Source organism: Patella vulgata, chromosome 6, assembly GCF_932274485.2.
Source record: "Patella vulgata chromosome 6, xgPatVulg1.2, whole genome shotgun sequence".
Classification (NCBI taxonomy): Eukaryota; Metazoa; Mollusca; class Gastropoda; family Patellidae; genus Patella; species Patella vulgata.
This window is the reverse complement of record NC_065884.2, coordinates 17,400,589-17,427,967: the sequence shown is the minus strand read 5'-3', so window position 1 is coordinate 17,427,967 and position 27,379 is coordinate 17,400,589. Positions and strand designations below refer to the sequence as shown.

Genomic DNA, 27,379 nt, shown 5'->3' with positions numbered 1-27,379 from the left:
ATCTTAGTAGCCTTGTGATCGTCTTTACTTCCCCTTCACGTTGTGTATTTACTTCTTTTTATCTCAGTTAGTTAAGACGTTTTTATACGCCCACATTTTCATGTGGACGTATCATGCCGTCGCCCCTGTCCGTCCGGACGTCTGTCTGTCCGTCCGTCCGTCTATATTTGAAATATAGGTGTATCTCTAAAAGATCTTGGCTGCTTTCGATATTGGCATGTATCGGATCAAAACTTCATGGATTATGGCCCCTGTTTGTACGAAAAATCACGTTTTTGGCTTGTGGACCCTATAGAGGTCACAATTTTTATCCGATTTTGTTGAATCATGAAATGTAAGTTTATAACCCAAAGATCTCGGTTCCTTTCGATATTCGCGCATATCGGACTGTAACTTCCTGAATTATGGCCCCTGATAGTACAAAAAATTGCGTTTTTAGCTTGTGTACCCTATAGAGGTCATAATTTTTATCTGATTTAAAAAAACGTATTATTATATCACCGTTACACAATTAGGACGACTGAGTTCGAATTTCGTGAAAGTCGACCTAAAATTGACAGACAAAATGACCGCCGTTCGTTCTCAAATAGCGTAAAAATATGGTATATCAAGGTTGTGGACCCTATAGAGGTCACAATTTTTATCCGATTTTGTTGAAACTTGAAATGTAAGTTTATAACCCAAAGATCTCGGTTTCTTTCGGTATTCGCACATATCGGACCATAACTTCCTGAATTATGCCCCCTGATTGTACGAAAAATCGCGTTTTTAGCTTGTGGACCCTATAGAGGTCATAATTTTTATCTGATTTAAAAAAACGTATTATTATATCACCATTACACCCTCGGTCTCAAATAGCTTAAAAATATGGTATATCAAGGTTGTGGACCCTATAGAGGTCACAATTTTTATCCGATTTTGTTGAAACTTGAAATGTAAGTTTATAACCCAAAGATTTCGGTTCCTTTCGATATTTGCGCATATCGAATTGTAATTTCCTGAATTATGGCCCTTGATTGTAGGAAAAATCACTTTCTTTTTAGCTTGTTCTCTATCCATCTCTCGAAAATGTGGGCGTATTCTGCCTGGCAGCCGCTGGTTCTTACCAGAAACAACAATGCAACAGTTTGTTTTTATACGCCCACATATCAGACCATAACTTCCTGAATTATGGCCCCTGATTGTACGAAAAATCATGTTTTTAGCTTGTGGACTCCATAGAGGTCACGATTTTTCTCTGATTTAAAAAATCGTTTGAATGTATCACCGTTACACCTCAAGGATGGTTGAGTTTGAATTTAAATGCCAATCAGACCAAAACTGCTGGACCAAATGGCCGCCCCTGATTGTACGAAAAATCGCGTTTTTAGCTTATCGACTCCATAGAGGTCACAATTTTCTCCGATTTAAAAAATCATTTGAATATATCACCCTTACACCCCAAAGATGGTTGAGTTTGAATTCCATGCAAATCAGACCAAAACTGCTGGACAAAATGGTCGCCCCTCATACGCATATAGTGTAAACATCTGGTAAATCAAAGTTGTGGACCCTCTAGAGGCCACAATTTTGATCCGATTTTGATGAAACTTGAAATGCAAGTTTATAACCCAAAGATCTCGGTTCCTTTCAATATTCGCGCATATCAGATTGTAACTTCCTGAATTATGGCCTCTGATTGTATGCAAAATCACTTTTTTTTTTAGCTTGTGGTACCTCTAGAGGGCACAATTATTATTCGATTTAAAAAAACATTCAAATATATCACTGTTACACGATAATGTTGAGTTTGAATTTCATGAAAATCAGGCCAAAACTGCCGGACAAAATGGCCGCCCCTTGTTCGCAAATTATGTAAACATCTGGTAAATCAAGGTTGTGGGCCCTCTAGAGGTCACAGTTTTGATCCGATTTCGCTGAAACATGAAATACATGTTTATAACCCAAAGATATTGGTTCCTTTCGATATTCGCTCATATCAGATCGTAACTCCCTGATTATGGTCCTTGATTGAACAAAAAATCACGTTTTTAGCTTGTGGTCCCTGTAGAGGTCACAATTTTTATCTGATTTAAAAAGAACATGTGAATATATCACAATTACACACTAAAATCTTGGTTCCTTAACTTAACTTCTTGGATTATGGCCCCTGATTGTTCGAAAAATCGCATTTTTAGCTTGCGGATTTGCTAGAAGTCACAATTTTTTCCTGATTTTTAAAACCGTTTAAATACATCACCATTTCACCATAATAAAGGTTGAATTCGAATTTCGTGAAAATCGAAATGAAACTGCCCGACAAAATGTCCGCTCTTTGCATGCAAATTGTGTAAAAATATGCAAAACGAAGGTTGTGGACCCTCTAGAGGTCACAATTTTTATCCGATTTTGATGAAACTTCAAACATATCTTTATGTCCCAAAGATCTCAGTCCCTTTTGATATTTGCGCATTTCAGATAATAACTTTCTGAATTATTGATGCAGGACGGAGGGCCTGACAAGGACAGCTGTCTAGTCCTTCGGATGAGACGAAAAACCGAGGTCCCGTGTAAACATTGGAATGCAGGTAAAAGATCCCTTGGCAGTTGGAATTCGATATAAGAGTAGGCGATAGTGCCGCTGCCCGGGCAAAATTTCCCTCATAGCACACTGTATGGCGTATGCCCGTCTTCATTAGCCCAGTATAGGAGCAGAACAGTAGGACGTTAAACCCCATTTCATTTCATTTCATTTCTGGATTATTGTCCCTGATTGTATAAAAAATCCTGTTTCTTTTTAGCTTGTTCTCTATCCATCTCTTGCAAAAAGTGGGCGTATCCTGCCTGGCAGCCGCTGGTCTAGTATTGATATGGTACTCATCCAGACATGCATGCTTAGTCTACAATCAAACTTAGTATTCAACTGCTATTTGGCAATTGTGCTGTTGGGTTATATGATCATGACGTGATAAAAATACTGTTTTGATTCCATGTAGATCACAATAAACGTATGAAACGAAAAAATATTCTGGTCCTTATACGCCTTATAAAAATATGAACGCTCAAAGCCGAATGAAAACTATTTTTACCTCACCGAAACAAATTTCGATCGTTTGTATAACGGTTTATCAACCCACCATTGTTCTATTTAGTAAGCCCTTCCAAGAGAAATGGCATATATTATCCTTTTCAGAACTAGCCCATGCCGTGGACCCTCCAAAAAAGCCAATCAAATCATTTAGAAGGCTGATATGCAAGTAGAATTGTTACGATACAAATAATTGGGCTTTTCGTGACTGATCCCAACTAAGACATAAATGATATGTCACGTTGGATAATATTTGAACCATTTTATATTGAAATTGATTCACACTTAAGAACTTTTGCAACGTACAGCTATACAATTTCTTAAGATTTAGTCCCAAAGGGTCCCCACATTCTTTATATTTATATCCCTGCAGTCATAGTTTTCTATTCATTTTTGGATGAATTACGGGAGTGAACTTTTCTGGAAACGGGGGCAGACAATATTAATGTGGCTTGTATAAGGAATTTTTGTGAATTACAATAGGTTTACAAATATAAATTGAAAATTATATATGAATTGACAATTACATAAAAATTACATATAAATTGAACAAATTACATATAAATTGAACAAATTACATATAAATTGAACAAATTACATATAAATAAATTACATATAAATTGAACAAATCTATACTAATATTTGTGACTGTCATTTGTCTGTCTGTCTGTCTGTTCGGGGTTGGCGGCTACACTAGGTCTGCCCTGAGTCTGAAATTTGGGGTATAGGGGTACCTCGGACCGGGGAGTAACATAGGCCAGGTGGCGTTAGTCTACCACTTCTGGTTTCGGGGTTATGACCCCCGAACAAAGCCGGGCATTCTTCTAGTTACATATAAATTGAACATACATGTATAAAAATTACACATTAATTGAAATTTACATGTGAATTGAAAATCAAAATACATAATCCGTCAATTTTACTGTTTTAAATTTACTGCTGTTTCGATTTTGTCTTCTAATTAATGGATTTTATTAAATTGATCCAGGGACCGTACAATATAAAAACATTCATATTTTCATAAAATTTCCTCATTTCTCATAAAATTATTATAAAATGGAAATATATCATTAAAAAATATAAAATTTCTCTATTTCTCATAAAATTAGAATAACATAAGACGAAAAAAATTTCAAATATAAAATTATACATAAAATAAGACGAAAAAATTTCAAAATATAGAATTACACATAAATCACTACTCCCAATAATAAATTTCTATACTAATAAACTTGAATATGAATAAGAAAATCATCCAGGCATTTTATGACCCCAAGCTTGTTGCTTTAATTTTCTATTTGACAGTGTTAAGTCAATGTTATGTGGGTATATGAACATAGGAGAAGATGACTGCGACCATTAATACCACCAGTGTTACTGGTGGGAGGTTCTTATCCGCATAATACTGACTGAATACTACTTCATAGGCTAGAGATAAGTCATTTATTGTCAGTGCAGATATATAAAAAATATCATAATATTTGATAATGATAAAAACATAAAGTCATGGAATTTGATGAAAACATTATTAAAATATCATAAAATTAGATTGAAAAATATCATAAAAATATCATAAAATTAGATTGAAAAATATCATAAAAATCATAAATTCCACTAGATTAAAGAAAAATTAAGTTAATTATGTAAGTGCTAAATCTACTTATTGCAGGTCCTTTTTTCTGGCTTCAAATGTTATATAAATTATTATTTAAAAGAATTATCCCAATTTGAACAGGGTCTCAAAAATGAAAGTCTGAGTACGTATGAAATTTAAGAGCCAAAATATAGAGGAATGGTATATTTACCTTGTCTCAAAATTTCTGCTCAAAATATTGAGTCGTTTGGATGTGAACATCAAAACTGCTTATCCGGACACGTAACCATTTTAAGATATCGGTTCAATTTTTTCGTTGGGTAACCTGATAATCGATTCCGGGTCCTTTAGAAGTCCATACAGTGAATGACCCATGTGTGGACTTGATAATGAAAGGTAAATTTCACCTACACATTATTTTTATAAAATAAAAGTCTGGTTTTATCCAGACACACCGCATAATACAGCTTAGGACACCGATCTCCATTTCCAGATGAAGATTGACGGGTTTAAGTTGTTTGAAAACGTATCACATTGAGTTATTTGCTCGACCCTGAGATAGAGGATTTTAAGGGATTTTAACATAAAATTACGAAGTTTTATTCTCCAAAATATTATCGGGATTGGCCCTTTAAACATTTATTAACATGACAAGCCCATAATCAACTGTCTGGCTCATCAGGTAGCTCCTATTTTAAGTAGATTAAAAAACACTGTGGCCATTTTATAGTTTAACAGTAAAATAGATAATTGAGACATAGTCTGTATTGTCTACAATGTACTGATGCTACAATAATAAAAATCTTCACTGCATTTTGTTTAAAATTCAAAACATTCATAACTTTGCACAGAGTACAGCAATTTGACTGAAATTTTCAGTATATTCATTTTTCATTATCTAATTTTGATTTATTATAGCAAGATTCACCGGCTCTGTTTATCTAAATCTTACATAATGCATACTTAAGATATTCCAACAGTATGAATTCATTATTAAAATACCATCGACCGTAAAGGGTAATACCATTCAAAGTCCATAGACAATACATGCCCTGTGTTTGTTTTCCTATTACTTATCGGAAGCGACCGCCCCGTTCTACAAATGTCCTGAAACTTCTAGGCCGTCCTCTAGACAAAACTGGTATTTCAAGGTCATTATTATTATCTATTATCAGTTTGAAATATTTCTCTGGTATGACAACTCTAAGTAAAATATTTTTTTTTAATATTTCTGGTATTTTCAGTTCGTGAATTTTACTTCTTATTCCACACCCAATACAGTCCCGAATAACACGAACACATCGTGATTTAAGTGATAAGTTATTACTGAACATTCTAAACTGTACCAGGTCATCACCATCTGGTCCGCAAATATGTGTTATTTGCTTCCCATTCTTCCATTGTTTCTTTTCATCTTCTTCTTCTAAGAAATATGTATAATTTGGATTTAACCTCACACCACTTTGGTACAAGATTTTCACCAGTGATAATGTATCCCCTGTTTGAAAGATTGCACATGCTTCTTTATCATGTGGTATTATCATTGTGGCAAAAGAATGGTTATCTGTCACCAAAAACCACAATAATTCAGTTTCCTTAAAAAAAACAAAACTATCCATCATCATCCTATCAATATACATAGATTGGTTTCTTCCTTCTAGTAGAAGCAATTTTACAACATTCCGTCGATAACAAGAACAGCTGACAGCGGTGCGACCATTTTTATCTTTCATATTAACATCTGCACCTACAGCTAATAACATTTCTATCATTTCCTTATTGGATTTACTTGCTGCTTCCATTACAGCGGTCCAACCACGATTATCTTGAACATTAGGATCCACTCCAGAATCTATTAGTAACTTGACGATCTCAAGTTCATACAGTGACCTGTAATGTGCGACAGACATAAGAATAGTTGAACCGATTTTAGATCTAACAGATGGGTCAGCACCTGCATTTAACAATGACTTTGTTAAGCGCTTGACTTCATTTACATATTCTTTACTATATGGTTCTTCTGCATATAGAAATCCTATCAGCTTTAGAACCATCATCAGTGGTGTTCTTCCATATTCATCTATTTCATTGATACCTATTCTTTCTTCAATCAGATTATCAACCGTCTCCACATCTTCTGCTATTAAATTATGTTCCTGCAGTACTGATATGGCTTGGTGTAATAAAAAATTTCCATTCATTTCTGGCTTTACTAACAACTTCAATATTGCAACAACTTAATATTTTCAGCCCACTTGTTTGTTGGAATCTTTTAAGAATAATGTTATACTGTTTTACTATGATTCTCCACAGCAATCACAAGAGCTGCACAATCCATATCTTGTACATCAATATTAAATCCAGCTTTAATAATATTTTTGACACACATATCGAGACCTTCATCTCTTTCAGCTTTCATTAAATTATCAGTCTCAACTTAGTCTTTACAGTTTACTTAATAGTGAAAAAATATATTTAATCGATAATGGTATGTTGGAAGATGAGCTTCATTATCTGACAGAAATATTAGCTCAATTTATGATATACAGTAGAATCTGTATGAGCAGCCACTCCTATTCAGCGACATCTCCTTGTAAGCGGTCACGATAAATTCCCCCCGTAGAAATTCTGTTGTTTCATCTCTTTATTCAACGGTCACTCCTCTAACGCGGCCAGCGGTCACTATTTTACTAATAAATTCAACAAAACATCGCCCATTCAACGGCCATTGTTGAATGATACCATCTTAATTGTCGTTCTTTGTAACACCCCCGCTAATCCCGTGAGTAGTAGTTAATTAACTGGACCCCCACTGATCAGGTAAAAAGAAACGTAAACATAACAATCAACCCGGGATTATCTGTTAATTAATCTTTTGTTTTATTAAACGACTAACCTGATCATTGTTTTCACGCGTAACGACACATTGTTTGATACTGATTGAATAAAATAAAAGTACCGAGTTTTGTCACGATCAACTAGTATCTCTCTTAGCGCCTCCTATATTACATACAGAGTTACACCCCCTGTAAATAGGTGATAAAATTAGCGATGTTTTTTGTTCATGTGCTTTTTTGATAAAATAAAATGAATTCATCGATTTTCTTCACAAAAATGGATAAATATTATCGAATGCATCACAATGGTAGACAGTAGTATCGAAGGTTGGTACAAAATGACAAGTTTACAGAAGTTATGTCCGAGATTTGAGTAAAGAATTTTCGTCCGGCGCAAGATTCAGCGACGGCCAAATTTACCGCTTCCAATGCATCCAAGCGTAATATTTAATTTATGTCGGCACAAAAAGCAACGAGATTTTATTAAGAGGCCACTCCCGTTAAGCCGTCAGTTGTGAAAATTCCCTTGGGTGGCTGCTTAATGCAGATTCTACTGTAGTTATATCTGCCTTCTCATTTGACATCAGGACCAGCTTCTAACAGCAACTAGACACACTGCTCATTGACAGAGATCTTTTGGGGTTTTTCTTTTCATTTTTAGTCAACTCATTAGATTTATTGCCACATTCATACAGATACCACAGAAGGGCAGTCAATTTTAAGTCAGTCGTATCTCATGTCAAGTTTATGTGTGAGTTAGTTGTATTTTACGTTCGCTTCCACTGAGGTGATATCGCAGACAAGTTTATATTGTCTTTTTTCACTTACAGCTCTTCGAAAGCCCATACATCGTTTTACTCACAAGCCCTTTTCAATCTGTAACATAAAATCGTGATTGTTGTATCACAACAAAAGCTAAACAATTAACCACTCTATTGTTTATTTCATCAGCCAAAATTTAAAGATGCATTATGTAAGAGCTAAATCAGCCTATTGCAGCCTATTACTATTAGAGAAATTGTGTGATGTGATATATAGTAAAAGTGTCGATAAAATGACTGATTACGATATACACATCACTATACACCAGTGTTTGTTGATTATGTTTACACATGTATTGTTAATTATGATTACACATTTTTTACTGACACACTGGTTGTTTATTGTCAGTACACGTTTGTTTGTTTATTGTCAGTACACACTTGTTTGTTTATTGTCAGTACACACTTGTTTGTTTCTTATCAGTACACACTTGTTTGTTTCTTATCAGTACACACTTGTTTGTTTATTATCAGTACACACTTGTTTGTTTATTATCAGTACACACTTGTTTATGGATAATCAGGACGCACATGTATGAGTATTATCAATACACTTGTTTGTTGATATAAAACACTAGAAATAGAAATAATATTAAAATAGAAAAACAATTATTCCATAATACTACAAACGTGTCATTGGTTATTTTGAAAAAAAGTATTCATATTTGATTAATATATGTATTTTACAGGGAACCCAAGGTTTATCATTATTTTATCTTGAGATAAGAAATGAAGATGGCCAATTGAATAATATACAGATTCAGAAATTAAAGAATAAATTAGGAACTAAACAAGTTCCAACAGCAGAACTTCTTCTTGATGGTACAAGGGCTTTTAAGGTAATACATTTAGCTTTAAAGATTAGATCTGAAAATATGACTACCGATCTCTTTCATAGTTTGTGAATTGATGTTGACCTTCAAGCCACTTACGTAATGATACATTTACGTTTGAAGATAAAATGTGACTCCTGATCCAGATCTGATCTCTTTCATATTTCATGAATTCCTTGTTGACCTCCAAGCCACTTACCGGTATGTAAAGTCTTGCAGAGATATTAAAGGGGAGAGAGAGAGAGAAATGGGGTTTAACGTCCACTCGACACAAACTAGGTCATTTTGGGACTAACATATGGTTTAATTTTATTTCAATAATTCGCTTGCGCGTAGGGGTCTTTAGCAGTGGGAGGAAATAGAACTATTTTTATTATTTATTCTTCAAGTAAAGGTTACAACGTGACAACAATAAATATAGATATATACAATGTATATGAAATAAGAACTATGTGCTGCATATTATGATTGGGATGGGAAATGAGACGAGAATAGAGAGGTATGGTGTCATGAGGAGACCTTTACTTAGGATAGCCCATAAAGCCTGACATATGTATTTATCAATATTGATGTTGGTATATAAAACAGACATTATGCAAGAGCTAAATCTTCCTATTGCAGATCTGCCTATTGCAGGTCTTTCTTTAGGCCTTAAAGATGGGTTCCTGCGTACAAACTGGGCGATTTAATGGTATATATGGACTAAAAACATATTCAAACTAATTAATTTGTCATAACTTTGCTTCAAATCCTTTGACAACACGCGGGAAGAAATTCCTAATAGTCGGGCTGTTGATTAGGGGAACTCTTACATTTTTGTCCTGTATACGCTCCATGAGTGTTTTGGGGGGAATCCAGTATTTTTCCAGTAAGATTGGATATCTCCACTTTCCATATACCGGGTATACCAAAATTACCATACTTTTATTGAAAATAACCACCCGATAAATACTTTTCTGGGAACCCATCTTTAAATGTTATCTAAATTATTAATTAGACATTAATTAACTTACCAAGACCATAATAAACTCTTGATGTCATTGGATGTATCCGATGTTAAGTAGGTTAATGATTACAGTTACTTCACTGCAGTGTTTGATTCCTAGATTGTGAGAAATGGACATTCTGGTAAATTACTGAAATAAAGCATAACCATATGTTCATCCCAAAATTACAAGGTTGAGTTTGAATAGATGTCAAACTCTATTTCTTTCCTTCATTCCACTTTGAAGGGACTAAATCTCTATTCTTTGGAATGAAAATGGATCAAAAAGCACATATTAATGTAATATGAGTCTATATAAACTGATTTATTATATCCATTTTTATATGCCCACACTTTCATACGGACGTATATTATCGTCGCCCCTGTCCCGCTGTCCACCATTTGTTTGTGGACACTCTACACGTCACAATTTTTATTCGATTTTGACGAAACTTAAAATATAGGTCTATCTCCCAAAAATGACTTCATGGATTATGGCCCCTGATTAAACGAAAAATCACATTTTTAGCTTGTGGACACTCTAGAGGTCACAATTTTCATCTGATTTTGACAAAACTTGAAATGCATGTTTATAATCCACAGATCTTGGTTCCTTTCGATAGTTGCGCACATCGGATCGTAACTTCTAGAATTATTGCTCCTGATTGTACGAAAAATCACTTTTTTAGCTTGTGGTCCCTCTGGAGGTTATCCAATTTAAAAAAACATTTGAATATATCACCGTTACACTGTAATGATGCTTGAGTTTGAATTTCGTGAAAATGGGACCAAAACTGCCAGACAAAATGGTCGCCCCTTGTACGCAGATAGTGTAAAAATATGGTATATCAAGGTTGTGGACTCTCTAGAGGCCACAATATTGATCCGATTGTGAGGAAACTTGAAATACAAGTTTATAACCCAAAGATCTTGGTTCCTTTCTATATTAGTGCATATCGGATCACAACTTCCCAAATTATGGCCCTTGATTGGCGTGTGCTCCCTTAAGAGGTCACAATTTTTATCTGATTTAAAAAAAAAGCATTTGAATATATCACTGTTACACCCGAATGATGGTTGAGTTCGAATTTCCCGAAAATCAGACCCAAACTGCCAGACAAAATGGCCACCCGTCCCCTCGTTCGCAAATAGTGTAAATATATGTTTTTTCAAGGTTGTGGATCCTCTAGAGGTCACAATTTTGATCCGATTTTGATGAAACTTGAAATGCATGTTTATAACGCAAAGATCATGGTTCCTTTCAATATTCGTGCATATCGGATCGTAACTTCCTCTAGAGGTCACAATTTTGATCCGATTTTGATGAAACTTAAAATATATCTTTATAACCCAAAGATCTTGGTTAATGTCGATATTTGCGCATATGGGATTATGGGCCTTGATTGTACGAAAAATCGCTTTTTGTTTAGCTTGTTCTTTGTCCATCTCTTGCAAAATGTGGGCGTATCCTGCCTGGCAGTCGCTGGTTTGAATGACAGTCACTCGCACATGGTTTTCTCCAGTCTATATTTGAATTACAGTTTGACATTTCACTTACTCACTGACGCCTTGTTACAAATCGTTTAGTACTGGTTTTAAAACTGTTAACTGTTTTCTTAAATATTTAATATCAGGAGTCTATATTTTCACGGTCAGGTAACAACAATACTATTCATGAGAATGAACCAATAATTTGTGTTTGTAATGTCGAAAACATTGGATAATATTGAGTTAAAGGATTACGGCAGGGATATTAATCGGCCCATTAAAATACAGATCTATATTTCGTTTTGTTTTTATATATGCCCACATTGAAATGTGGACGTATATTGCCGTTCCCCCCTGTCCGTCCATCTGTCGGACCTTCGGTCGTGCACAATTACTTGTGAAGGCTCTAACGCCATAAGTTATGATCCGATTTTTTTAAAATTGATATATGTTGTTCACATTGCGATGCCATAGTTCTGGAAGGTTGTAAGTGCCATTTATGACCCAAATAGTTTTTTTGCATAGGATCACTAATCACATCTCTATGCAAAATTTCAGAACTGTAAGGTTGTAACTTCGACAAAAAAATTGCTTTTAATTTTTAAAAAATGTTGATATCCTAATTGCGTTATTAAGATTGGAATAGATTTCCCTCTCTCATATCTCAAAAACCAAATCCGACAATTTTTGAGACTTGATGCCTTTCAGAACTATGACATCGATTGGTGAGATGAAGAATCCTATTTATTTCAATAATTTCTGTTTATTATGTCTAGAGTTATGGCACTTATATCACTTTGTTGCACCTTGTGAACGCTCTCACGCCAAAAGTTATCATCTGATCTTTGTGAAATTTATATGCATTATTTAAATTAGTGAACAAAGAAGTCTATTGAATTTCAGCAATTTCTGTCTAGAGTTATGGCCTATGTTTCACTTTTTGTCCCCCGCCTTTCGAAGAAAGCAGGGGACTATTAAAATGGGTTCGTCCGTCTGTCTGTCCGTCTGTCTGTCCGTCTGTCCGTCCGTCTGTCTGTCCGTCTGTCTGTCCGTCACACTTTTTGGGACACAATAACTCTCTTCCTAATTGAGCTAGAATGTTCAAACTTGGTGTATGTGTTTATTAGGTCAATGCCTTGATGGAGTTCGAAGATGAGCATTTTCCGCTTAGGGTAAGCAGAGATAAGCAATTTGATTGGTTGATGCTTTGGGACACGATAACTCTCTTCCTAATTGGGCTAGAATGTTCAAACTTGGTGTATGTGTTGATTAGGTCAATGCCTTGATGGAGTTCGAAGATGAGCATTTTCCGCTTAGGGTAAGCAGAGATAAGCAATTTGATTGGTTGATGCTTTGGGACACGATAACTTTTAATTGAGCTAGAATGTTCAAACTTGGTGTATGTGTTTATTAGGTCAATGCCTTGATGGAGTTCAAAGATGAGCATTTTCCGCTTAGGGTAAGCAGAGATAAGCAATTTGATTGGTTGATACTTTGGGGCACGATAACTCTCTTCCTAATTGAGCTAGAATGTTCAAACTTGGTGTATGTGTTGATTAGGTCAATGCCTTGATGGAGTTCGAAGATGAGCATTTTCCGCTTAGGGTAAGCAGAGATAAGCAATTTGATTGGTTGATGCTTTGGGACACGATAACTTTAGTTCTAATTAAGTGAGATTGATGAAACTTGGTGTATAGTATAGTTTCATTACAGTAATACCTTGACTAAGTTTGATAATGAGCATTTTCTGCTCAGGGTAAGCAGCAATTTGATTGGTTGATACTTTGGGGCACGATAACTCTCTTCCTAATTGAGCTAGAATGTTCAAACTTGGTGTATGTGTTGATTAGGTCAATGCCTTGATGGAGTTCGAAGATGAGCATTTTCCGCTTAGGGTAAGCAGAGATAAGCAATTTGATTGGTTGATGCTTTGGGACACGATAACTTTAGTTCTAATTAAGTGAGATTGATGAAACTTGGTGTATAGTTTCATTACAGTAATACCTTGACTAAGTTTGATAATGAGCATTTTCTGCTCAGGGTAAGCAGAGCGATACGCAATTTGATTGGTCGAGACTTTGGAAAACAATAACTCTCCTACTTTGATTGTTAGACTATAAGTAAAGATATACTGTTTGATTGTTCAATACTTTGTAAAAGATAATTTGTGATAAATTTATATGTGTCCTCTAATTATTTTCCTATTTCGGCGGGGGACATCAGCCTCACTGTTGGCTTGTTTGAACCTTGTGAACACTCTAATGCCACAAGTTATCATCCGATCTTTGTGAAATTTATATTCATTATTTAAATTAGTAAAACGAAAAATCCTATTGAATTTCAACAATTTATAATAATTACTTCTAGAGTTATGGCACTTGTTTCACATTGTTCAACCTTGTTAATGCTCGATTGATGAAAGTTATCATCCAGTATGTATGAAATTTATATGCATCATTAAAATTTGTGAAACAGGTTAATTGAATTTCAGCAATTTCCGTCAATTATTTCTAGAGTTATGGCAGTTGTTTTACTTTGTGAACCCTGTGAATGTTTGAATGACAAAAGTTATCATCCGATCTGTATGAAATTTATGTGCATTATTTAAATTAGTAAAATGAAAAAGCCTGTCAAATTTCAACAATTTCTGTAAACTACTTCCAAAGTTGAGGCCCTTGTTTCAGTTTGTAAAACCTTGTGAACCCTCAAACGACAAAAATTATAATCTGATCTGTATGGAACTGTCTTGTAAAGGCCCCAAATTACCTACAAATATGCAACAACCCTTGTCCACCGCTCGGACGATTTAGCTGCTGTGGGCGTATGTTTTGTTGCCTGGCAACCTATTTTTTATACTTTCGATGGCCTACACTACTTGAAGATCTGACAACTTATAGTGGAAGTTCACGTCAGAGGTCATACAGGCGGCTTTTGACCCTATCATGTCAGACATTTGATTAACCAATCAGCATTGATGTTACGAGACTATTACCCACAGTTCCATGCAAAACACGCCTAAAACTTGCCGTAACAGACCGTTTTATTGACGAATGCCTCACTTCATTCAGAACATGCAATGATAACAACTCTTTCAAATCCTACTGTAGTAAAGACAAGCACAGCGAAATTTTGAACTATAAAAACGAAACGAAATAATATCTATTGCAAAATGTGGGCGTATCTTGCCTGGCAACCGCTGGTGTTGTCCCAGGGTTACATATTGTCCATATATAATTTATTGAATATTTTAGGTGTCAGATGATGGGCGTGGTGTCGCTTCCATATCTAGTATGTTAACCATTACTAGAATGCACAATGCTTTATCTTCAGCGAGTTCTATGAGACGGTAGGTTTTATATATAAAACCATAACAGAGCCACGGTTGCTAAGTGAGTCAGACCCTGGCTCAGTATGTCAGTCACTGGCTCAGTATGTCAGGTTTCAATGACAGTGTTGGCTGAAAAATTTTCAGTTTGGATTCCCCTTGTCAGTGGTGCACAACAGAGGCACGAGAAACCGAGGTCCCATGATCACATTGGCGTGCATGGAAAAAGTCCCTTGTCGGTTGTAATTCGATATATAAGAGTAGGCCATAGTGCCGCTGTCCGGGCAAAATTTCATTCATAGCACACTGTATGGCATATGCCTGATGCCTGTCTTCATCGGAGTAGGACATTAAACCCCATTTCATTTCATTTATTTCAGTATAGTAAATATGGCTAGAGACTATAGTACAAGAAGACAAGCATTTGGAAACATCTTGAAAGATTATCCTCTTCATATCCAGACATTAGCTAGAATGGAGGTTAGTTGGTATCCACGGTTGTGCTCAAAGGCACTGCACAAATTAGTAGTTAAAAGCCTGGCCAAAACAGTGAAGAAATAGACATATTGTAAAAAATGTATAAAAAAAAATATCAAATGACATTTTTATACGCTTTCATGTGGATGTATATTGTTATCGCCCCTGTCTGTGGTCCATCCACAATTTGATACAATAGTGTGCAATACAGCTTTAAGTATGTTGCTATTAATGGTGATATCTAGGTCAATATTTGTATGCAGAAGTACAACAAAAGTTTGTAAGCTATGTGAACTCTCAAACAGTATGTTCCTTCACAAATAAAGCTAATAGGTCTGATTCTGTTTGGGGGAGGGCAGACAAGTGATTTAATACATGCGCTTTTGATCATTAGGTCTGTCATTGAGTCAAGTGCCATGGTTTTGATTCCTGCTTGTACGCTACAAGGAATAGGGTTGCCTGGCCAACCTTGTGGGTTTTCTGCAGGTTGTCTGTTTCCTCCCACTGCTAAAGACCCCAAAACACATAGGCGAATTATTGAAATAAAATGGTTTGCCAGCTCAACCTCGGTTTTCAATGTGTCCTCAGACTTCCTCCTACTGCTAAAGACTGCTTACAAGCAATTTATTCAATTAATAATGTACACTATATTAGTCCTAATATGACCTAGTTGTGTCGAATGGACGTTAAATTCTCTCCATGTTTTGTTGGAGATGTTGATTTTTAGCTTGGAGAAAAATTGAATAATTTCAATCTTAACAAAAAATTAAAGTTTCTTAGACAATGATGAATTCTTTTGTGAAACCTATTTCAGATTGAAACAAGGGGAGCTACTCTGTTTTTCCTGGAGATGGCACGTTTATTAGGTAAAGAAGATGTTAAAATAATATCAGATGAGGAGAAAGAATTATTTAGATTAATGACACCAGTATTAAAACTATATACAGCGAAACAGGTAAATAGTTCAATTCAAAGTACAGGTGGATAAATCTAGTCTGAAATTTAACTGCAAAAAAAACAGTATTAAAGTACAAGAAAGAGTGAATGTATTTGAACTTTCAAAAAGAATGGGAAGTGGTATCACATGTTTGCATACCTTTCCTCATTCACTACACTTATTACTGCTTACAGAGTACACCTGATATCACTATTTAACATATTTTTCTTGTATTAATAGTCACATTTCTTATGCTTGATTCTGTTGAAAGCCAGCAACTGAATTTGAGAAGCTTTTTTTATACGCCCACACGCATATTTTATTGACACATATCAAAAGGATCAGGCACAGGTTTCAAAAACTTAGAGTAGCCCTTTCCCTACATATTGTTAAAATCATTACAATTTTAAACAAGGTAGAGGAAATATTTGATTATTATAAAGTGAATATATAGTTATTATATGATAGTGAATATATATACTATTCAAAAAAAGTAGGGGATATTTGATTTTTAAGTGTTATTAAAGTCACCTAATGAAACTGACGAAGAAACAAATGACAAAATGAAATGAAGTTCACATTCATCGATTTATTCCAAATGATCGTTAGACTAAGTAAGGCACAGACTGACCATTATAAGGGTAAAATGATACCCGGGGTCAAACAGCAAAGTTACCACAGCATCACAACCAAGTCAGTAACGGGTAAATCCTCCTCTGTTTGCCAAACAAGCATTGATCCGACGTGGCATACTCCTAATGAGACGTCTAAGGTCATTTTGGTCCAGATTGTCCCATTCCTGTTGCAACGCAGCAGCAAGTTCTTGAACATTGGCAGGACGTTGTTGACGTTGACGTAACCTCTGTCCAAGCATGTCCCAGACATGCTCGATGGGGGAGAGGTCGGGACTCAGTGCTGGCCAAGGTAATGTGGTGATGTTCTGTTGTTGGATGTAACCTGTAACGATCCTGGCCCTGTGACATCTTGCGTTGTCATCCTGGAAGATGAAACGGCGGCCATGACGTCGTGCGAACGGCACAACATGGACTGCCAAGATGTTGTCCCGGTAGTACTGGCCTGTAACACGCCCTGCAACAACATGTAAAGCCGTTCTTCCAGCAACAGTGATGCCTCCCCACACCATAACAGAACCACCCCCAAATCGATCATGTCTGATGACGTTAACGTCTTGGAAGCGCTCGTTTCGACGACGCCACACCCTCCTACGTCTGTCCAAAAAATCAACAGTGAACCTTGACTCATCTGAAAACATCACATTGCTCCAGCGTCGATTATCCCAGTGTTGACGATCCCTACACCAACGACGTCTTGCCTGAATGTGATGATCTCTCAAACAAGGGATCACGCGAGGACGTCGGGCGCGAAGGTGACCCCTATGCAGTCGATTCCGAATCGTCTGGCCACTCACTCTCACACCAGTGTCTGTTTGAAGACGAGCGCTGATCTGATTTGCTGTGATGACACGATTTCTCAAGGCCAAGGTACGGATAAATCGATCCTGGGCTTGAGTTGTCGCCCTTGGTCGACCTGAGCGTGGTCTGTCTTGTACAGATTGTGTATCACGGTATCTGGACCATAGCCTGCTTATGACAGACTGAGAAACATTCATCGTCCGCGCCACAACCGCCTGTGTTGTGCCGATCTGTAGCATGCCAAGGGCACGTAACCTTTCATTTTGGGTAAGCCGACGCATATCAAAATTTGTTTTCTGGTCACTAAAACAATTAAACTGATGTTTCCACCCTGGAATTCAATGCCACGATGACTGTAACATTCAAAGTCAGAGTCGTGCAAATCTTGGGTTGGACCCCCATGATGATCCCAAGCATCACCTGCATTCCATACGGTAGCTATTGGTGCGTTTGGGCGTCACATGTAACTGGAAATGTTTCTTCTGTTAGGTTCTATAGTGACTTTTTTCGTAGTCATTTGCATATTTTAGTATTATGCCCCGAAAATCAAATATCCCCTACTTTTTTTGAATAGTATAGTTATTATATGATAGTGAATATGCAGTTATTATATGATAGTGAATATAGTTATTATATTATAGTGAATATATATAGTTATTATATTATAGTGAAGTGAATGTATAGTTATTATGTTATAGGCTGTATCTGTAGCATCAGAAGGGCTGGAATGTTTTGGAGGTCAAGGTTATATAGAAGATACAGGTATACCTGGTATATTACGAGATGCTCAGGTATGTTAACATATGTTATATAGTCAATATAGTTATATTTTTACCACAAAATATATTGAAATAAAGAAATGAAATGTTGTTTAATGGCACATCAGCTCCAACCTGGCTAAATTGAGACAGACATGGTGAACAGGGGCACCGGAACCCAGGTACCAGGGTATACAAATGGTACCCTGCCCTTATCTGGGGTATACATGTATACCCATGCCCTAATGATGAAAGTTTACAACCTTTTTACTAGTCTATTCATTTGTGAATAATCAGGCTTTTGTCGCTTTCATAATCATATATACCCCAGAATTTGGAATGCTAGAGGCGCTCTAAACAGCGTTCTCGGAATTAACAAATTTCAAAAAAAATTTAGAGGCCGGGAGGAGTTAAGCCCCCCCCCCATCTTTTGGTACCCTAGCCCTCGCGCTGTTCTGGCGCCCGATGGTGAATTATACTAGACAGACTAAATTGCATCACAAAAACTATGAATATTCCAAAATGTAAAAATTATGATAGATTTATTAGTAAACATTTAAAATCATATCACAGTTAAAACAAAGGATGGGAATGTATAATCTTGTGCATACATAGATTATTATTTGATTGTGTCTCTTTAATTCCAGGTGTTAACAATATGGGAAGGTACAACTAACATTCTATCATTAGATGTATTACGAGCTATATCCAAATCTAATGGTCACGCTCTGAAAACATATTATAAAGAAATACAAAATAAACTGAACTTGATTAAAGGAAACAAATCATTAGAAGAAAGTGGTGTTAAAGTTGATCACGCTGCTGATAATATTATAAACTTTGCTACAAAAAATACAAGCAGTTTACAATTTGCTGCTAGAGATTTTGCCTACAGCCTGGCCAGAACTTATATGGGTAAGTTTGTTTGTTTGTTTAGTCTTGTCATTCAGAATTTCACATTGTAGTGAACTGGGGGCCTGTTTCACAAAATTTTAACTAAGATAAAAATCCAAATTTTAGTAATTTGATTGCATAATATAAGATTGATTTTAGTGCTTAGCCAATCAAAATTGTAGTATCTACTAAAATTTGGATTTTATCTTTAGTTAAGATTTCGAGAAACAGGGTCAAGATTCTAATCCTTGTTTTGAAGATACCAGTATAAAGTCACACCCTATCAGTTATGGGATTTCACCTGTATATTCCAAACGTCCTAAATTGTCCGACCAGGAACATGCCCAATCGGACATCAAGACATGGTGAATAATGTTTAAAAAAAAAAAAAGGTCTCATTACCACACATAAATGTTTCCCCCAGGTTACAGGAAATAACTCCACGATATCTTAGACTTTATTATCAAATACGCAACGCTGATAAATGTTATTTAATTGCGGTAGAATGTTTAAAATTGGTGGACTGAGTTCAATGATTTACATTTTTCACTAAAGCTAAGCAGAGCTAAGCAATTTCATTGGTCGATGCTTTGAGACAAGCTAACTTTGATTCTAACTTATGGAGAGTGATGAAACTTAGTGTAGAGTTTCACTACCAGGTACTTTAAAACCTTGACTGATTTTCTGCTTAGACTAAGTGTAGATAATCAGTTTGATTGCCCCTATCCATGCCGACGTCTGTCTAGTGTCTGTCCACAATTTTTTTGTGGACAAATCTGCAGGTCACAGTTTTTATCTGATTTTGACAAAATTTGTAATATAGGTTTATCTCCCAAAGATGTCAGTTCTTTTCGATATTGGCATGTATCGGATTGAACTTCATGGATTATGGACCCTGATTGTACGAAAAACCATGTTTTTAGCTTGTAGACACTTTAGAGGTCACAAATGAAACTTAAAATATATGTTTATATCTCAAAGATCTCAGTTCCTGTGGATATTTGCACATATCAGACCATAACTTCCTGGATTATGGCCCCTGATTTTACGAAAAATCACATTTTTAGCGTGTGGATCATCTAGAGGACACAATTTTTATCAGATTTTAAAAAATTCGAATTTCGAGAAAATTGAAACTTGCCCGACAAAATGACTGCTCCTTGAAAGCAAATAGTGTAAAAGTATATAATACTTTGTGGACCCGCTAGAAGTCACATTTTTTTGTCCGATTTTGATTGAACTTAAAATATATCTTTATATCCCAAAGATCTCAGTCCTTTTCGATATTCGCACATTTCAGACCATAACTTCTTGGATTATGGCCCCTGACTGTACGAAAAATCACTTTTACATGTTCTCTATCCATCTCTTGCAAAATATGGGAATATCTGGCCTGGCAACTGCTGGTTCTTTGTTTTATAGGTGCCTTAATGTTAGAACAAGCTACTAGTAGCAGTGGTACTGAACAAGATATATATGCAGCTAAAAGGTATTTATATTTCATATTTATTTACATACATGTATCTATACTATAGGATACTATTCTCCTGTCAATGCTTACTTCAAATAGCCATAGTGAATAGTAAAATTAATACACAGAGTGGCTTACATATAGTACAGCAACACAGTATAATAACTGATATGAAGACTTCATAATGAAGTTAAGAATAAGGTATGCTTATCAATGAAAAGGATTTAATAGAATACCCACTCAATACTTCATTGCAAACTAATATCCATTGCACAACTTTCTAAAGCATCAGGAACAATACAATATAAAAAATTTATATTTTCATAAAATTTCGTCATTTCTCATAAAATTATCATATAATGGAAAAATATCATAAAAAAGATAAAATTTCTCTATTTCTCATAAAATTGTGGTAAGATGAAAAAATTTTCAAAAAATAAAATTAACCATAAATTGCTACTCCCAATAAGATTTCTGCACTAATAAACCCATTTTATGCCCGCCACCTCACCCACCCCCGATAAGAAAAAATGACTGCAACCATACTAACAGTGTTACTAGAGGGACGTTCATAACTTCATATCCACATAAAACTGACTGACTATCAGTTCATAATTCATATCCACATAAAACTGACTGACTAATCATAATATTTGATAATGATAGAAACATAAAAAGTCACGAAATGTGATAAAAACATTATAAATGTATCATAAAATTTAATAAAATCATCATGAAATAATCATAAAATTTGATTGAAAAATATCATAAAAATCATAAAATTCTACTAGAGGCTTTCATACAGTATAAATTTTTGACAAAAATCTGTGTAGCTCCCTGAAAGCATGTATAATAGTAGCATCATTCTGAGCCTACCATTGAATATCAGGACGAGTTCCGATATATATTTAGCAGGGTTCGCCTCACAGGGATATCTAATGAAAAATTAGTGCATATCGACTCTGGTGATACAGACCGACTCCAGTCCGTCTGTGACATCACACATAATCCAGTCCCCATCGACTGTATATAGGGGGCAGTCGCACATTCTCAATTAATCCTGAAGAGTTCGAATTAGACCAAAACTAGTCGCTTACAGAAAGAAATCTGTGAAGTCCACATTACAGATTTTTTAATATCCTAGGAATTTAACATAGATTATGTAAGAGCTAAATATGGCTATTGCAGGTCTTTATGTTGGCTTCAAATGTTATATAATGTATTATTTAGTCATTTATTCCCATGACAAACCTATAATCAACTCTGTAATCCATCGGATAACGGATATTTAAACGCATAACAAGTACCATTATTACGATAATAAACAATCTATGCAACATCTTGTCAAAACTTCAAACACTGATAACTGCTCAGAATAAAGTAATTTGAATGAAATTTTCAATGTATTAATTTTGCATTATACATTTTTGATCTATTATAGCAAGAACGACCAGCTCTTTATCTAAAGGGTTGGTGGATGGCCGAATGGTTAGCACGTGCATGCTGTATCATAAGGCCTGTCATTGAATCAACTGGCGTGGTTTCGAATCCCCGGTTGTACGTGACAAGGAGTAGGGTCGCCTGTCCAACCTCGTGGGTTTTCTCCGGGTCCTCCGGTTTCCTCCCACTGATAAAGACCCCTACGAGCAAGCAAATTATTGAAATGAAATTAAACCATATGTTAGTTCCGAAATGACCTAGTTTGTGTCGTGTGGACGTTAAACCCCATTTCTCTCTCTCTCTCTATCTAAATCTTACATAATGTATCTTTAACTAGTTATAGTTTAGTTAGATATTTAATAATTCCCTGCTCAAAAACAGTACAAAACAGATTTTATGCTAGATTCCCACAATCACGATTAGATACTTATTAATTCCCTGCTCGACAGCAGTACAAAAACAGGCTTTATGCTCGATTCTCACTATCACGATTGGCACTACGATTGAAATCGTGGAGTAATATTGAGGTCAGTTGTAGCATATCGAAACGTATCCCAATGTATCTGCACGTACCAGATTGTGTACTCAATAGAGACAATCCTATTGTAACACATTGCACAACAGTGGCAACCTAGCATTAGGTAGAAATTTGTGTACAATTATTGTAATATAATATTTGTTTAATCTATAGATGGTGTCAACAAGATTTATGTCCAGTTACCACAAATCACAAGACAGAGAGTTATTCCAGTCAAACTGAAGATGCCAATTTTAACTTAGTATTTGATGGTTATTCTCGTCAAAGTCGACTTTAATTTTCAGTTATTTCAATGGATTACTCCGCTGTTTGACACCAGTATTAAAATGGATTACTCCTCTGTTTGGAACCATTATTTGATTTATACTATTGAATTAAAACAGAGTTATAGTGATTTTATGTCAAACAGAGCTGATAGATTCAAATGTTTGGCTAGATTATAATTTTGCTCAATTACTCCATTTTTGTTCATGTACATAAATATCATAATAAATCAGATTTAATCTAGTGATGATTATCTCATGGGATACTAAATTCCATGCTTGAATGCTCTTAATCCTACAAAATGTGACAATTGACAAGATAATTTCAGGCGATTAGACACCCAGCATTTGTTTTTGGGGTGCCAACAGAACTGTTGCAGCCATTAATTCTGCTGTGTTACTTGATTGCAGTTCCATGAATTTGTAATGTTCCAGGGGCCTGTTTCACGAAATTTTAATTAAGATAAAATCCAAATTTTAGTAATTTGATTGGATAATCTTAGACTGGTTGTAGTGCTTAACCAATCAAAATTGAAGTATCTACTAAAATTTGGATTTTATCTTTAGTTAAGATTTCGAGAAACAGGACCCAGGTTCACAATCCAAGTGTGATATAAATGTTTTTGTAATCTTTTATAAGATGTTTGTTTAAATGATTAATATTTGTATATTAAAGAATCACAATAACTTGTTTTTTTTAAATTTTGATTCAGGTTAAACTATTGAAATAAATGCATTTAATAGTTGCAGAGAAAACTAAGTTTTTATACAAAAGTGTTATGCATCTATGACCTAGTTTGAGACCAGTGGAAGTTAAACACTCTCTCTCTCCCTCCCTCTCTCATCCCAGACTAAGTGCATTGTATACTCCATTCTCATTTTAGGGTTATTTACATAGGCTGAACCTGGGAATCCCAAGACTGGATTGCTATAGCGGAGGCTGACTAGTTACTTTCATTTTGCACTCCATGTGGACACCAGTCAGTCACCCACCCGAGACAGAAGAACAACATCTGCCTTTGCCAGATGGATGATTGTCCAGAGTCATGACAACCTATGTCAAATTATCTGGTTTTCAGATGAACCTCATTTTATCTTATATTCACAAGTGGGGATCTCCAAAACCAGACCTGTACAGAGAAAAAGCACTTCACAGTGCAAAAATAAATGTGTGAGCAGCATTAAGTTCTTTTGGCATTATTTGCCTGTTTTGGGGGTTTTTTTTCTACGAGGGAAATGGAGAGACTGTAACAGGTCTGATAGATATGTTGACATTTTAAGATCGAAATTTCTACCATTGCTATCATCAAAGAGATACCTAATGGCCAAATGTTGGTTCCAACAAGATGGGACTGCCTCACACACAGCAAAAACAATTTGAAAGATAGAGTTTATAAATGCACCAACTAATATCAGTGAACTGAAATAAGCTATTAGGAGAGAAATAGGGAAAATAACAGCAGAAACTTGTCAAGATGTCATTCGCAATTTTAGACATCGTATGACATTAATCGTAAAACAGAGCGGCGGACACCTTGAAAGTTATAATGTAAATGAAATTAAAATAAACATGTACATATTCCGGGGTGTTGTGGAGGATAGGCCCGACCTATGTAGTTATTTTTTCTCCAACAGTAGGGTATCCTCGGTATGTTCATGTCATTTATTTATAATTTGTAAACCATGCTTCCTCATTCTTGACTGGTCAGGTCTTTTTTTTATCTTAGCGGGGCTAGAACGGACTTCCTCAACCTTGTGCGGTCGGTGATCTGCTTTTGCTCCGACTGGTAACCCGTCCCGATGAGTGGATGGGTGTTCAGCGGATTGTTGGACTGGTGTCCTATCTGAATTTGTTCTCTTACATTGTTATATGGTTGTCTTTCGAGTGATGGCAAAGAATAGGTCGAGTTTCTATAGTTCATTATCACTGTCCAGTCAGGCGCGTACATATCGGGGTGGATTTCGGCGGGGAAAATCTGACCTTTTTTTTTTCTTTTCTTAATATTTCTACCAACAAAATCAAATTTTTCAAGATTCCCTACACCAATAGACAGTTTTAAAAATATAGCATCACTTATATAATAGAGGATTTTAATCTTGTTATGTTGAAAAGGGAGATTCTTTGGATTCCTACAGCGATCGAGCTTGTGGCCAAAAGCGGACAGGTAAAGTGTTTCCCGATCACTCGGATTACCCTACAAAGAACCATTAGCCTACAAAGAACCCTTGATTGCTAGTGATCTTGGCTTCCTAACGATGCAGAATTTTTTAATTCATCAGATATCTGAATGGGATTGAACCTTTTTTGGACTGATATTCTTTTGAGAGATTCAACTTCCACAATATTGTAGTTTGCAAGTGATTCGCCAGATGAAGATCAGTGGCTTCAACATCTTTTTTTCACTTAACACATTTGATCCTCACTTTTGATTTGATAAGTGCCATTACAAGAATATCATTTTCCAGTACCACAACCTAAATTAGAATTTTTATTATTAAAATTATATGAAGATGATGGACAGTTGGAATGGAGACCCAGGAGGGGAAGGTCGAGAAGATGTTAAACACTCGAAGGAATCCAACTTTAAACACTATATCGTTTTTAATAAGAATACTGATGGGCAAAAGCATCAATTGATTTATTACAAAGTCAGCGTGTACAATAGGCTTGTAAATCCTTGATTATAACAGACAGCTATCTGTCAAAATGTAATCAGTCAGAAATAAGAAGATTGAGTATTGTACAGGAGTGTATACAGGATGTTAATAGTGCAAGGTAATCAAGTGTGTTAATACAGGGGATAAAGGCTGTGTAATCAGTAGAGATTTAAACTAAGCAGAAAATAAAAAGTCAATACTTATTTTCTTCTAGTACAGTCTCAAATGCAATGTAACTGATTGATGAGTGGAGGAATTGTACAGGATAAAAACAAAAGAACAAAAAATTGTTTTCTGTGTGAACTCCTTGAATTATAAATGAAATAGGGTGTTGTAGGGAAAGGTAAGCATACCCCACATATGCAGGGCACATATTACATATCAGAAGCCAAAGAAGAGTGTGCTTTCTTTATTTGACAAGCCTGCCAGATGTCACTTGCTATCGGAATGCTCTGTTCAAGATATCCTGTTTAGATTAACCCTTCACACATAGTTTTGGATTTATTTTGACGTTAAGGTTCTTTTATATAATTATGTCTCATAGTGAAAATACTTTACTCTTTAAGGCATTCTCCAACATTCAGAGCTGCCAGGCAACATACAATAATGACTTATCGGTACTAGTCTTTTACTTAAAAGTCTAAATATTCTAGAATAAAGGTTAAATGTGTTCTTTGAAACGCATCAAACGTTAGTCCTGATATGTCTTCCTTATCCTGGTATTTGCAAAACAGTAGGATGCTAAATTACATTTCATTTTTATACGTCCGCATTTATAATGTGGACGTATATTGCTGTCGCTCCTGTCTGTGTATGTGCACGTTTATTTATAGGGTATATATATATATGGTGCACCCTTTTGCCTTTTATTCGTCTAATTTATTATCTAATTATAAAACACCATGGTTAAAGAGCAGATAAAATGGTCATATCAAAATCGTATGTACATGTACTTGAAGCCAGTATATGTTTTAAATATTTTAGCCAATCTGATTAAAATTATTTGATATATTATGACGCGGCGGCGTCCTCGATGATCAAGAAACTAAACTTACCCAATCAGCAACCTTAATGTCCTGACCACAAGGTGCTCATCCACTGGTGAGATTAACAGAAGTTATTTGTCTTGACATATCTAGTCGAACTTGAAAAAAAACCCCTACTAATACAGGATCACTCTAAATTTAGTTTTCCTCCATTTCCTGAATAGTTGGTAAAAAGATACGTTATTTTCTTGGTTATTGATATGTGTTTTATCACCCCAAATAACAAAACGTGTCATATCACGTCTTACTACGGTGGCTGATAAGGGACATGAAAAATAATATAATTTGTTTTTTTATAAATTTCACCCAAGTCAATTTTAATTTTCACCCAAGTCAATTTTAATATAATTTGTTTTTTATAATTTCCACCCAAGTCAATTTTAATATAATTTGTTTTTTTATAATTTTCACCCAAGTCAATTTTAATTTCCACCCAAGTCAATTTTAATATATTTTGTTTTTTTACAATTTTCACCCAAGTTCATTTTAATTTCCACCTAAGTCATTTGTAATT

General features: G+C 35.4%; 2 protein-coding genes across 3 annotated transcripts in view; one reads left to right on the top strand and one right to left on the bottom strand.

The window, feature by feature from the left end:
- LOC126824226 (acyl-CoA dehydrogenase family member 11) overlaps positions 1 to 23,896 on the top strand; it is a 29,249-nt gene extending 5,353 nt beyond the window's left edge. The window contains exons 6-13 of one of the 2 annotated variants that reach the window (XM_050553415.2): positions 9,009 to 9,158; positions 14,877 to 14,971; positions 15,331 to 15,430; positions 16,242 to 16,382; positions 18,496 to 18,588; positions 19,203 to 19,470; positions 20,872 to 20,938; positions 23,052 to 23,896. In XM_050553415.2, coding sequence (XP_050409372.1) covers positions 9,009 to 9,158; positions 14,877 to 14,971; positions 15,331 to 15,430; positions 16,242 to 16,382; positions 18,496 to 18,588; positions 19,203 to 19,470; positions 20,872 to 20,938; positions 23,052 to 23,175 — 1,038 coding nt within the window. In that variant the 3' untranslated portion in view covers positions 23,176 to 23,896. Of the gene's footprint in view, positions 1 to 9,008; positions 9,159 to 14,876; positions 14,972 to 15,330; positions 15,431 to 16,241; positions 16,383 to 18,495; positions 18,589 to 19,202; positions 19,471 to 20,871; positions 20,939 to 23,051 lie in introns of those variants that run through there. The other variant, XM_050553416.2, reaches the window with a different exon arrangement.
- LOC130013184 (BRCA1-associated RING domain protein 1-like) lies at positions 3,516 to 27,007 on the bottom strand. The gene is made up of 3 exons (XM_056101895.1): positions 26,875 to 27,007; positions 10,166 to 10,288; positions 3,516 to 8,893 (listed from the first exon to the last, which is right to left on the bottom strand). The coding sequence occupies exon 3, from the start codon at positions 6,860 to 6,862 to the stop codon at positions 5,735 to 5,737; it is 1,128 nt and encodes a 375-aa protein (XP_055957870.1). The 5' UTR covers positions 6,863 to 8,893; positions 10,166 to 10,288; positions 26,875 to 27,007; the 3' UTR covers positions 3,516 to 5,734.
- Between the last annotated feature and the right edge of the window lie 372 nt (positions 27,008 to 27,379).

What these genes read in the sequence shown, in the direction of transcription:
- LOC130013184 (XM_056101895.1), bottom strand. Translation starts at nt 6,862, where the DNA reads ATGAATGGAAATTTTTTATTACACCAAGCCATATCAGTACTGCAGGAA.